This window comes from Mustela erminea, chromosome 16 (assembly GCF_009829155.1).
Source record: "Mustela erminea isolate mMusErm1 chromosome 16, mMusErm1.Pri, whole genome shotgun sequence".
In the NCBI taxonomy this organism is placed as follows: domain Eukaryota; kingdom Metazoa; phylum Chordata; class Mammalia; order Carnivora; family Mustelidae; genus Mustela; species Mustela erminea.
In genome coordinates, this window is record NC_045629.1 from 56,351,116 (window position 1) to 56,365,885 (window position 14,770).

The window sequence follows — 14,770 nt, forward strand, 5'->3', positions numbered from 1 at the left end:
AGTAATATAGCACATTAGCCTCTAAGAGCACACACTTGCATGTGGCTCTCCCAGCCAAGCCCCGCTGATTTTCAAAGCTTCCAGAGTTAAGCAATGAGTGCTGCTGATTTTTAAAGCCAGAATGTTATGAGGACTCACCTTCCCTGTGTGCAGTTCTCTAGGGTGGGAGTATCCACTGTGGGGACTGTGCCCCTAACTCAAGTGAGCCCATGATATCCCTCTTGCTTCTGGGTCACAACCCAGAGAGATCACAACTCCCCAAGCTGGGGGTTTGGTTTAGTTCAGGATTCCATGTCTCTGCCCCTCTTACTCTTCTCTTCTCTTTATGCTTTAGCTGTGGAAGATGTTTTGTGCCAGTCTTTAGGTCATTTTCAGAGTGAGTTGCCTTACGTGTAACTGTTGGCTCAGGGTCCTTTCACTCCATTATCTTCTCTTCTTCCCCTACCCTCCTTTTTTATATTTTTTTATATTAAGCAACAATTGAGGATGTCCCTGGCAGAGCACTATTTCAGATATGGTAACCCACATACTGTAAGATATGTGTGTATTCTGCTTGAATTGTTAAATTGTGTTGATAAGTTGTGCATGTGTGGTATGTCCAAAATTGATGTTTGAAAATAACAGAAAAGTCGCCTTACAAAATCCCAAGTTGCATTTTTGTTTGAACATCCATTTCTGAAGTTAATTATGTAATGATGTTTTAACATGGGAAGATGCCAGATCTTAGCTTAAGTGGCATAAAATACAACTGGGGGAAATGCACTTAAATTTTTACTTTACTAACACCTGCAGACAATAGCCATTTTTTAAGAATTGTAAGGAAAAACATTTTTTTCACTTTTGAAAATTATCAGATTGGATCTTTAGCTGTATCATACAATATAAATATATAAATATATAAATATAAAAAGGTCATTAAAAAAAAAGAAAACAGGTGAACAGAAATGCAGTTGTGTTTGATACAGGCTATTAAGAGATGGAAGATAACATGTGAAGAAAGTTCTGAATAAAGGGACAAATGAGACAAGGCAGAACACTGCAGGTATACAGAGTGTTAACAGAAGCATGTTTTTAGTATGAGGAATATGAAGGCGATCGTGGCTGAAGAAAAGTGAGCTAAGTAAAAAATGGTAGAGCATGAGAGACAATCAGCACTGGAGGGCAGTGTTTTTTAAACTATGGGTCTCAACCTTTTTGGCAAAATTAACTAGATCAGAAAAAAGAACTATTTTATCTCATTAAAAATGATATGGAATGAAGAATGTCTTATACAATAAGGATAATACTGTTTTGTGAAATTTTTGTTACATGTATGTGTGTTGAGTTTCAATTTAAAATACATACAGTGAGAAAGCCAACGTTGGTGGCATCACAATTCCGGACTTCAAGCTCTATTACAAAGCTGTCATCATCAAGACAGCATGGTACAGGCACAAAAACAGACACATAGATCAATGGAACAGAATAGAGAGCCCAGAAATAGACCCTCAACTCTACAGTCAACTAATCTTCGACAAAGCAGGAAAGACTGTCCAATGGAAAAAAGACAGCCTCTTCAATAAATGGTGCTGGGAAAATTGGACAGCCACATGCAGAAAAATGAAATTGGACCATTTCCTTACACCACACACAAAAATAGACTCAAAATGGATGAAGGACCTCAATGTGCGAAAGGAATCCATCAAAATCCTTGAGGAGAACACAGGCAGCAACCTCTTCGACCTCAGCCGCAGCAACATCTTCCTAGGAACAACGCAAAAGGCAAGGGAAGCAAGGGAAAAAATGAACTATTGGGATTTTATCAAGATCAAAAGCTTTTGCACAGCAAAGGAAACAGTTAACAAAATCAAAAGACAACTGACAGAATGGGAGAAGATATTTGCAAACGACATATCAGATAAAGGACTAGTGTCCAGAATCTATAAAGAACTTAGCAAACTCAACACCCAAAGAACAAATAATCCAATCAAGAAATGGGCAGAGGACATGAACAGACATTTCTGCAAAGAAGACATCCAGATGGCCAATAGACACATGAAAAAGTGCTCCATATCACTCGGCATCAGGGAAATACAAATCAAAACCACAATGAGATATCACCTCACACCAGTCAGAATGGCTAAAATCAACAAGTCAGGAAATGACAGATGCTGGCGAGGATGCGGAGAAAGGGGAACCCTCCTCCACTGTTGGTGGGAATGCAAGCTGGTGCAGCCACTCTGGAAAACAGCATGGAGGTTCCTCAAAATGTTGAAAATAGAACTGCCCTATGACCCAGCAATTGCACTATTGGGTATTTACCCTAAAGATACAAACGTAGTGATCCAAAGGGGCACGTGCACCCGAATGCTTATAGCAGCAATGTCCACAATAGCCAAACTATGGAAAGAACCTAGATGTCCATCAACAGATGAATGGATCAAGAAGATGTGGTATATATACACAATGGAATACTATGCAGCCATCAAAAGAAATTAAATCTTGCCATTTGCGACAACATGGATGGAACTAGAGCGTTATCATGCTTAGCGAAATAAGTCAAGCAGAGAAAGACAACTATCATATGATCTCCCTGATATGAGGAAGTGGTGATGCAACATGGGGGCTTAAGTGGGTAGGAGAAGAATCAATGAAACAAGATGGGATTGGGAGGGAGACAAACCACAAGTGACTCTTAATCTCACAAAACAAACTGAGGGTTGCTGGGGGGAGGGGGTTTGGGAGAAGGGGGTGGGATTATGGACATTGGGGAGGGTATGTGGTTTGGTGAGTGCTGTGAAGTGTGTAAACCTGGTGATTCACAGACCTGTACCCCTGGGGATAAAAATATATGTTTATAAAAAATAAAAAAATTTTAAAAATCCAAAAAAAATAAATACATACAGTGAGTTACAGAAGAGGGCTTATAAATTCTAAAAATTTATAAAATTTATAAAAATTCTAGACATAATTCTAAATATGACAGATAGGAAGCCACTATAGGAAGGAAAGCAGAGGGACATGACAAAGCCTACTAAACCCTTTATCGAGATTACTCTGTCCTTCACACAAAGTGTGTATTCATTCAAAGGGGAAGATGATAACTTAGGAGAAGAGAAACTTGGTAAATACCAATTTAATCCAATTAAATTTCACATCACAATAGTAAGGAAACTGCCATAAAGTTCTTCTTCATGAGAAGAATTATCATTCTTCTCTAAAACAGAAATTTCATTTATGTGGTATTCCTGGCAAAAATGTAGCAAATGAATCTGATTTTGAGGGAATATTGGATACAGTTCATAAAAGGTACAAAACAAAGTCAATGTTGTAAAAGCTGGGTAACTGGGTATTCCAAATTAAAGGAGACTATAGAGAGATCACAATTAATTGCAATGTTTCCAAATCAGGAAAAAAAAATTGCCATTTAATACATTATTTGTGCAATTGGCAAAATCTGGTATGCACTGTATTAGATAAAATTATTGTTATCAACATTAAACTTCCTCACTTGTATTGTGGTTATATAGGAAAATGCCTTCGTTTTTAGTGTATATGTGAGGTACTGGGGGTAAAGGGACATGCTTGTGGAACTCATTCCTAAATATATTCGCAAATAGGAGAGGAGATAGAAAAAAAGAAATGTGGCAAAATGTTAATGACTGCTAGAATCTAGATAAAGGATATTGTGGGCTTAAGCTGTGGCCCTTCCAAAGTCGGTTATGTTTAAGTCCTAACCTCACAGTATCTCAGAATGTGACCTTATTTGAAGACAGAACCTTTGTTAAATTAAACTGAGGTCATTAGGGTGGGTCCTAATCCAATATGACTACGCCCTTAAAAAAGATTAGGAAACAAACATAGGCAGGAGGCCCATGTGATTACTAAAAGAAGATGACAGCCAACCATCTACAAGCCAAGGAGAGAGGCTTCAGAAGAATCTAACCATGCTAACACCTAGATCTGACTTCTAGCCTCCAGAACTGTGAGAAAACAAATTTCCACTGTTTAAGTCACCTAGTCTGTGGTACTTTGTTATGGAGGCCATATTAAGGAAATTATTATATAGCTTAATTTCTTTTTTTAAAAAGGTTTATTTTAGACTATGCGTGCATTCAAGGGGAGGGGGGAGAGGTGCGTGGAGAGGAAGATTCTCAGGCAGACTCCTTACTGAATGCAGAGCTTGATGTGGGGCTCAATCCCAAGACCCTGAGATCATGACCTGAGCCAAAACCAAGAGGGGGACGCTTAACCAACTGAGCCACCCAGGTGCCCCAATACAGCTTAAATTCTAATTCTTGGTCAAGATATTTCAAGAATGTAAGACCAAAGGATCCTGAGACCAAAATCTTGAGGACCATTGGTTTAGATCCTTTCTAAACATACTTCCTACCCTATAACTTCTGATCTTATCCTTAATATCTTTTTAAAAGAATTAGTATATTAGATACATGCCTTTTCTACTAGCTTTCATAACGATATTAATCTAAAAGAATTATTTCCTTTTTGTAACTCTTCTGCTTCTTATCTTGATGGCTTTATTTATTTATAAGTGGCAAATACTTTTTTTTAGCTATTTCAGTTTCATGTTTTAAGCAGCATATGATGAATACCATCTGATCGTGGGGTGCCTGGGTGGCTTAGCTGGTTAAGTGTCTGCCTTTGGCTCGGGTCATGCTCCCAGGGTCCTGGGACTGAGACCCATATCAGGCTCCCTGCTCAGTGCGAAGGCTGCTTCTCTCTTTCTCTCCTGCTCCCTCTGCTTGTGCTCTAGCTCTCCCTCTCAAATAAATTTTTAAAAATCTTAAAAAAAATACCATCTGGTGTGATCTTAGAAACTCACTATAATTTTTAAAAATATCCTATTACCTTTTGATTGCTCTACAATTAATTTGATCATTACAAATTAGTGTTATTCAGCAGAAACTGCATACTACATACATAAATTTGAATTTTCTAGTACTCACATTAACCAAACATTATCTAAACTATTTCTATTTCAACATAAAAATTCAAATAAAAGTTACTAATGTATTTAATAGTCTCTTTTTATTTTAAGACTTCAAAATCTGGTTGTGTATTTATCATATATCTCAATTCAAAAACCTATATTTCAAATGCTCATTACCTACTATGTGGACAGTGGCTACTATTTTGTACAGTAGACAGAAGCAAAAATAACTCCTCCTCTTCATTTATATTTGAATTCTGATTGGTGCTTTACATCCAATAGTAAGATGACCATATCTCATTACTTTTCTTTCTCAGATCTACTACTTAATACTTCTTTTATTATGTTGCCGCATATATTCATTTTACATTTTATTTTCCAAATGTCAAATTCTAAGCCTGATTTCCATTTCTTTCAGGGAATTTTATATTTTGAAAAATCTGTCATTTATAATATAGAGTTCTGACCTTTTTATTACAGTATTGTTTCCTAAAACTATAAGGACATATACTGACCTTTCCATGTACAGGTAATTTCAAATTGTCCAAAGTTATGATAAATGAAATCATGAAGAGAATACCTGAAGTGAACACTGCAGAAAGAAGTACAGATTGTCAATAAAGAACTATTTGATTCCTAAAGTGGACGTAGCACTGAACATCTGTAATACTATAGCCTCCTTCGTTCCCTTCCTCCAATAACAAGTTTCAAGAAACTACACATTTAACCAGGTAGACCTTGACTTTCATACAATACGCTGACAAACCAATTCTGCCTTTAGAAAAAAGATGCACTTATTACTTATTTGTTGGAGCTGTTCCATTTATACCATTCCACTTATGCCCAAACAGCCATGTTTATGTATTTTTACTTCACAGAATCTGTTTATTTATAAAAAATAATAATAATAATAGAAAATTATTATTCTAATAATAGAAAAATCAAAGTGCTTATAATTATAAAAAAGAAACTTTGGTCTCAAATTTAACACAACTGAAACAAAGACAAGATATTTAAGAGATTCGGTTCAAGATGGCAGCACAGAAAGATCCTCACATGGTCACAATGAATCTACAGCTATAAGTGGAACAAACTGCTCTGAGAAAAAACCTATATCTAAGCAGGTAGAGGGGCTGAGACATAATCTCACCATAAACCCTACATAAACCTTGGCACAGTCACCTACAATCAAGAGGGAACTTGGAACACCAAGCTACTCCCTGAGAAATGATGGGTTTAACTCCCTATCAGGCACCCCACCTTTTTTTTTTTTTTTAAAGATTATTTATTTATTTATTTATTTGTCAGAGAGAGAGCGAGCGAGAGCGAGCACAGGCAGACAGAGTGGAAGGCAGAGGCAGAGGGAGAAGCAGGCTCCCTGCCGAGCAAGGAGCCCGATGTGGGACTCGATCCCAGGACGCTGGGATCATGACCTGAGCCGAAGGCAGCTGCTTAACCAACTGAGCCACCCAGGCGTCCCAAGCACCCCACCTTTTATGACCAGTGTGCACTTGAGAGATGAGTCTCCAAAACATTTATGTTTGAAAGCAAGGGAGCTTGAACTGAGAAACTGTTATTAAAGAGCCATGGGGCACAGACTTAACAGCCACAGAGGCAGCTGACTGCAAAGTACCCAGACTTACTTACTTCTTATTAAGCAACTAATTTACCACTCATCTACAGTCATACTGGAATACTCCTAAGAGATAGAAATGGCAAGTGTCAACTTTGCATTCCTCACTCTGCCTCACTCCAGAGCACAGGTACCTCTCAGAAGATGCCCCAATTTCTGTGGCTGCCACCCAAGACAGGCCTCTAGATCACTTGGCTCTGGCAGAGGGATTTAGTCTTACAGATCCCACAAGCCTGCACAGGACAGAGAAAGCATTCTTAACCAGGTACCACCCCTAGGGAAAAGCACAGAGGCAAAAAACTGAAGTAGCCAGTCTTCCTCTCTGTAAAAGAGGCCTATCAGCTTATCTTTATAGCTGCAGCCTGAGGGGCAGGTTTCTAATGAAACACACATCTTGCGCTAGCTACGCTCCTCTCCAGAGACCTCAGACGGTTGGCACGATCTTTGTACCCTCCCTTGCCGGGCTCCGGGAGGGCCAGCATCTCCAGAGGGAAGCTGTACATACATCAAGAACCCCAGTTTTTAATCTGGTCGTCTGTTTTTATGGCTACTATGTAGGGGATGCCCTGTAACTGCCTATCTTTTGGGGCCAGTGGGGTTTTTATTCCTGGATCCCATGGGACAGTAACAACTGGAGATGCAGTTCTTGGCCAGCTGCCACCACCAGGGCACAGCACTAGCAGAAAGAAACCTATCCCAAGTTTTTCTGTGAAGAAGGTCTATTTGCTTGCCCTCAAACTTCAGGCTGAGGGAGAGGCTTCTGGGTTGCTAGTCTGACACACATTCAGGGACTTCTGACATACTTTCTAGGGATGGAGATAGTACTATTGTTGTGCTATCTCTCTGCCTTGTTCCAGAGTGTAACTCCTAGAAAGGAGCTTGTACACATCTCTGGCATCCTGACTTTTGTGGCTGCCATCTGGGGACACCTCTAGTTTACCCAGTTCTGGTGGACAATGGAACTTCTGTTTATAACTATATATTTTGCATACTTTAAAAGCCATTGCCTGGGCGCCTGGGTGGCTCAGTGGGTTAAAGCCTCTGCCTTTGGCTCAGGTCATGATCCCGGGATCCTGGGATCGAGTCCCGCATCGAGCTCTCTGCTCAGCAGGGAGCCTGCTTCCCTCTCCCTCTCTGTCTGCCTCTCTGTCTACTTGTGATTTTTCTCTGTCAAATAAATAATCTTAAAAAAAAAAAAAAAGCCATTGCCTGAGGGACAGGCCTGAATCAGCCTGAATATAGCTGCTGACTGGGATCCTCCACTTAGGGACACTGACAGGTGTTGGTACACCCTCAAACACTGGGAGCTACTAAGAGTAAAGTAGGCTGCTTGGGCAATCAGAAAGGTTTGAGAGACAATCAAGAGCTAGGGGAGAGCTCTCCTGCAAGAGACCATTCCTACAAGAGACCATTCCTTCAGAGAGTTGGGTGTTTTATCTAATGCACAGAAACCAACACAGAAAATTCAGGAAAATTAAGAAACAGGAAGAACAAGACAAAATGTCAGAAAGATGCCTTAATGAAATGGAGGTAAGTGGTTTACCCAGTGAAGAACTGAAAATAACAGTCATAAAGACACTCACCAAACATGGAAGAATGGATAATCAAAGCAAAAACTTCAACAAAATGATAGAAAATACAAGAAAGTACCAAACAGGAGTCACAGAGCTAAAGAATACAATCACTGAAAAGTATACCAAGAAGAGTTCAAGAGCAGACTGGATGAAGCAGAAAAAAGGATAAGTGAACTCAAATATAAAGCAGTAGAACCTACCAAATCAGAGCAGCAAAATGGAAAAAAGACAGCAAATATAGCTTTAAGGACCTTATGGAACAACATCAAGCAGAACATCTGCAATTACCGGGGTCCCAAAATGAAGAAAAAGGGGCAGAAAATATCCCTAACCTAGGGAACGAAAGACATTGAGATTCAGGACACCCAGAAAGTTTCAAGTAAGATGAATTCAAAGACACCTACACCAAGACATACCATATTTAAAGTGTCAAAAGTTAAAAACAAGGAGAGAATCTTTTTTTTTTTTTTGAGAGAGAGACAGAGACAGAGACAAAAAGCATGCACACGTGCGGGAGAGGGAGAGAATCCCAAGCAGATTCTGCACTCAGCATGGAGCCCAACATGGGACTTGATTTCACTGCCCTGACATCATGACCTGAGCTGAAATGAAGAGTCCAACACTTAACCAACTGAGCCACCATGACTCCCTGACAAGAAGAGAATCTCAAAAGCAGGAAAAGAAAAACAACTTGTTTTATACAAGGGACCGCCGCCATCATACCAAGACCAGTGGCAGTTTTTTCAGGGGTAATTTTGTAGGCCAGAAGTTTATAATATGATACACTCAGAGTGCCAAAAGAAAAATATTTCCAATCAAGAATACTCTACCTGGCAAGGAAATCATTCAGAATGGCAGGAGAAACAGTTTTCCAGACAAGCAAAAGCTGAAGGAGTTCACCACCACTACACTGGCCTTGTAAGAAATGTTAAAGGGACTTCTAAAAAAGAAGGCCAGATAATAACAGAAAAACATGTGAAAATATAAATCTCACTGGTAAAGGTAGATAAATACTAATTTTCAAAATAATTTAATGCTGTAAAAATGGCGGGTTAATCACCTGTAAAAGGTAATATGAAGGTTAAAAGTTGAAAGTCGTAAAAATATAACTACAACAATATGTTAAGGGATACACAAAACTATAAAAATGTTAATCGTGCATTAAAAACATTAAATGTTACAGGGAGTAAAAATTTAGACCCTTAAAATGCATTCATACTTAAGCTGTTATCAACATAAAACAGTTATAAGCTGTTAAATGTAAATAAACCTCATGGTAACCATTAAGCAAAAATGTACAGTACATACACAAAAGATAAAGGAATCTAAGCATACCACTCTGGAAAATCATCAAATCACAAAAAAAGACAAAGAAAAGAACAGAGAAACTACAAAATACCCAGAAAATAAGTAGCAAAATGGCAATAAGTACATACCTACCAATAACTAATTAAAATCTAAATAAACTCTCCAATAAAAATACAGACTTGCTTAAAGAAAAAGAAGGGAAAAAAAAAAAAAAAACAACCCAGAACCCATCTATATGCTGCCTAGGAGAGACTCACTTGAGATGTAAGGACACACAAAGATCAAAAGTGAAGGGATGGAGAAAATACTTCATTCAGTGGAAACCTAAAGAAAGTTGCGGTAGCTATACTTACATCAGACAAAACAGACTTTAAGACAAAGACTGTAATAAGAGACAAACAAAGTCATTATATAATGATAAAAAGGTCACTCTAATAAGAGAATGTAACATTTGTAAATATTTATATAGCCAACATAGAAACACCTACATACATAAAGCAAATATTAACAGACCTGAAGGAATATAATATAATAATAGGGGACTTTAATAACCCACTTTCACCAATGGTTAGATCATCCACTCAGAAAAATCATTAAGACAGACTTAAGAGACTTACAAAAACATTCCATCCAAAAGCAACAGAGTAGACATTCTTCTAAAGTGAACATGGAGCACTCTCCAGAATAGATGAGATACTAAGGCACAGAACAAGTCTTAATAAATTTAAGAAGACTGAGATCTTATCAAGCACTTTTCTGATCACAATGGTATGAAACTACAATCATTTGCAAATATAAAACCAGAAAATTCAGAGATATGTGGAGATTAAACAACATGCTATAAAACAACCAATGGGTCAAAAAGAAACCAAGAGAACTCAAAAAATACCTTGAGACAACAGAAAATGGAAATACAATATACCAAAACATTTGGAATGAAGCAAAAGCATTTCTAAGACTGAATAGCAATAAATTACTACCTCAAGAAAGAAGAAAAATCATAAATAAACAACCTAATGTTATACTTCAAGGAGCGAGAAAAAGAACAAAGCCCGAAGTTAGTAAAAAGAAGGAAATAAAGATCAGAGTAGAAATAAATGATAGTTTCATTGATCTTTCCTACTGTCTTTTTAGTCTCTAAACACTGGTTCTTTAGAAAAGATAAACAAAATTGACAAACCTCTAGCTAGACTTAGACTTGCCAAGGAAAAAGAATGAACTCAAAATCAGAAATGAAAAAGTTACAACGGATACCACAGAAATACAAAGGATCATGAGACTACCATGAACAATTATACATCAACAAACAGGACAACCTAAAGAAATGGATAAAGTGACCAGTTTATCAAAAACCTCCTTATACAGTCCAGGACAAGACAGCTTCAATGGTGAATTCTACCATACACTTAAGTAAAAATTAGTATTAATCTTTTTCAAAGGCTTCCAAAAATAGAAGAGGAGGGAACACTTCCAAACTCATTTTATAAGGCCAGCGTTGCCCTGATGACAAAAATGTCACAAGAAAATAAAATTGCAGGCCAATACTGATGATAAACACAGATGCTAAACTCCTCAGCGAAATATTAACAAAATGAATTAACACATAAAAAGGGTCACAGAATAAGGGCAAGTGAGGTTTATTTCAGAAATGCAAGGGTTCAATATCTCTAAATTAATGATATTCCACATAAATAAAATGAAGAAAACAATCATATGATCATTTCAATACATGCAGAAAAAGCATCTGACAAAATTCAACATTTATAAAAACTCTAAAAAAGTGGGTACAAGAGGGAATACACCTCAACATAATAAAGGCCACAGATGACAAGCCCACAGCTAATATCAAACTCAACAGTGAAAAGTTAAAAGCTTTTCTTCAAAGATCAAGAATAAGAAAAGGATACCCACTCTTACCACATTTATTCGACATAGTATTAGAAATCCTAAGCACAGCAATTAGGCAGGAAAAAGAAAAGGCATCCAAGTCAAAGGAAGAAGTAAAACTGTCATTATTTGCAGATGACATACTACATAGAAAACCCTAAAGAGTCTAGTAAAAAACTGTTAAAACTAACAAATTCAGTAAAGTTGCAGGATGCAAAGTCAAAATATAGAAGCTATTGTTTCTATATACTAGTTACATACTGTTGGAAATAGAAATTAAGAAAACAATCTAACAATTGCACTGAAAAGAATAAATTAGGAATAAATTCAACCAAGGAGGTCAACAATGTGTACACTAAAAACTGTAAGATACCAATAGAAGAAACTGAAGAAAACAAAAATAAATGGAAAGATGTTCCATGCTCATGGATTGGAAAAATTGTTAAAATGTCCATATTAAGCAAAGCAATTTAGAGTCAATAATATTCCTATCAAAATTCCAATGGCTTTTTTCTCAGAAACAGAACAAAATCCCAACATTTATATGGAACTACCGAAGATCCCAAATAGCCAACATAATCTATTAAAAAACGCCTCCTGATTTCAAACTATATAACAAAGCTATAGTAATCAAAATAGTATAGTCTTGACATAAAAACAGACACAGAAATGGAACAGAGTCCAGAACTAAAACCACCCACATATGCTCAATTTATGATAAAGGAGCCATGAATACACAATGGAGAAAGGAGAGTCCCCCTTAAACAAACAGTGTTGGGAAAATTGGATAAATTGGACCACTATCTTTACATTATACACAAAAACTCACTCAAATGGATTAAAAAGTTTAACTTAAGACCTGAAATCATAGAACTCCTAAAAGAAAACAGAAGCACTAAGCTTCTTGACATTAGTCTTGGCAATGATTTTTTGGAGCAAAGGCAACAAAAGCGAAAGTAACAAGCGGGACTGTTTTGAACCAAAAAACTTCTGAACAGCAAAGGAAATGATCAACAAAATGAAAAGGCAACCCTCCTGCATAAGAAAAAAAAAAATCTGTAAATCATATCTGATAAAGGGTTAACATCCAAAATTTATAAAGAACTATAATTACACAGTCAAAAACAAACAATGCAATTAAAAAATGATTAAGGGGGGGGTGCCTGGGTGGCTCAGTGGGTTAAGCCTCTGCCTTCGGCTCAGGTCATGATCTCAGGGTCCTGGGATCGAGCCCCACATCGGATTCTCTGCTCAGCGGGGAGCCTGCTTCCTCCTCTCTAACTCTGCCTGCCTCTCTGCATACTTGAGATCTCTGTCTGTCAAATAAATAAAATCTTTAAAAAAAAAAATGATTAAGGGAACTAAATAGATCTTTTTTCCAAAAATGATCTACACAGATGGCCAACTCGTACATAAAAAGGTACTCAACAACATTAAGCATCAAGAAATGTAAATCAAAACCACCATGAGATATGCCTTTATACCTCACACCTGATGGTGGCTGGGGGATGGATTAAGGGTGTGAACAGGTATAAACTTCCAGTTATAAGTAAGTATTGGGTATTATAAAGTATAGCACAGTGACTACAGTTAATAGTACTATACTTCATATTTGAAATTATTAACAGAGTACCCCTTAAAAGTTCTCATTATAAGAGAAAAATTTCTAACTACGTATTGTGACAAACATTACCTAGACTTATTGTGGTGATCATTTTGCAATTTATACAAAATACAAATGATTGGAGTTAAACCAGCAATTAACACTGAATTGTGATTAAACAGTTTCAGAGTATGTACAAAATACTGAAAATGTTTTATCAGATATCATCTCTAAAAACTATGGTACAATGAGGAACTGTATGTATGTTTCTTAACTTTCTGAAGACAGAACCTACTTATAATGGAGACTACCATACATGCTCTTTAAGAACACATTTTATAAAGAAGACCATACAAGTCAGTCAGAAACACCAAAACAAAATAAAGGAAAAAATTCTTCACGAAAGAGTTAAGAGTAATCATTAAGAAACAGTCAAAAATAAAAAAACCACAGACTAAAAATCCTATATCTTGTATGCCAATTAGTAAAGATCAAACAAAAAAACTGAAGGAGCAGGTAAAGATGCAATGACATAGGTAATAACTGCTAACATGAATGAGACTGTAGATTTAATCTGACTTCTGTAACTCTATTAAAGAAAACACCTGAATATAGAAAAAGACTTCATGTAAAGAAGGGATGTTTAAAAAATAGCATCATCATGAATAATGCAATTTTAAAAATGTATTAAAAGTGCGGCCTTGGGACGCCTGGGTGGCTCAGTTGGTTAAGCAGCTGCCTTCGGCTCAGGTCATGATCCCAGCGTCCTGGGATCGAGTCCCACATCAGGCTCCTTGCTCGGCGGGGAGCCTGCTTCTCCCTCTGCCTCTGCCTGCCATTCTGTCTGCCTGTGCTCGCTCTCTCCCCTTTCTCTCTCTGATAAATAAATAAAATCTAAAAAAAAAAAAAAAAAAGTGCATCCTATAATCTATAGGACAACTACTATATACGCATACAAACAAGAACACCAACAATAACATTATACAGTGTCACCCAGCCTTTAAACCAGATTGAAATAAGAACATGAAGAAAACTTATAATTTCAAATGAAAAAAGATAAGAGGTTATTAAAAATTAGTTGTAACTATATATAAAAACCTGAACAGAAAAAAGCCAATTACAAGATATCAAATATGCAACAGTACCAAAACAACACAACAGTGTTTTATTGGGGATGGTGGTATGAAACTCCAACTTCATAGACTGATGAGTTTTAGATCATAGTCAATAAACTGCCAAGCAAGCCAGCTTTGCAAATTACACATTTGGTCAATTATCATCTCATGTAACTTGTACTTATTCATAAATTTTTAGAAATATAATCATCAAGAACTTACCACATGAGTAGTTTTTAATGAACTGCCATCAAATCTGCATAAACTGGAGCTCTCTTCAAAGAAAATGTCACATTCTTCTAACTCTTGAGCATTACATGGAGGTTTTTCTTTATCTGGATTTGGATTCTTAAGACCAGAAAACAAAATAAACAAATAAACCTTCAACAATAAGGAAATGGATTTCTTCATTCTTAAAAAGATCAAGATTATAGCAGTAATTAAAAACTAAATTTCAGGCCCATGACCAGTAAATGCTAATCAACAAAAACAGAAATGACAGAATAATGAAATCACCAGAAAAAGATATTAAAACAGGTATTGTAAACATGTTCTATAGACTCAAAGATGTAAAGAAAAACACGTATATGTTGACAGAGGTATGGGAGACCAAAAAAGAACCAAACTGAACTTCTAAATATGAAAATATAGTATCTGAAATGGAAACCAAAAAAGATGGGATTGGCAACAAATGAGACATGGCAGAAGACCTGTGAGCTT

General features: G+C 36.8%; 1 protein-coding gene across 2 annotated transcripts in view; it reads right to left on the reverse strand.

The window, feature by feature from the left end:
• NUDCD1 (NudC domain containing 1) overlaps nt 1–14,770 on the reverse strand; it is an 80,531-nt gene that overhangs the window by 23,869 nt on the left and 41,892 nt on the right. For both annotated transcript variants that reach the window (XM_032316105.1, XM_032316104.1), the window contains one exon: nt 14,273–14,398. In XM_032316105.1, the coding sequence (XP_032171996.1) occupies nt 14,273–14,398 (126 nt within the window). The remainder of the gene's footprint in view (nt 1–14,272; nt 14,399–14,770) is intronic.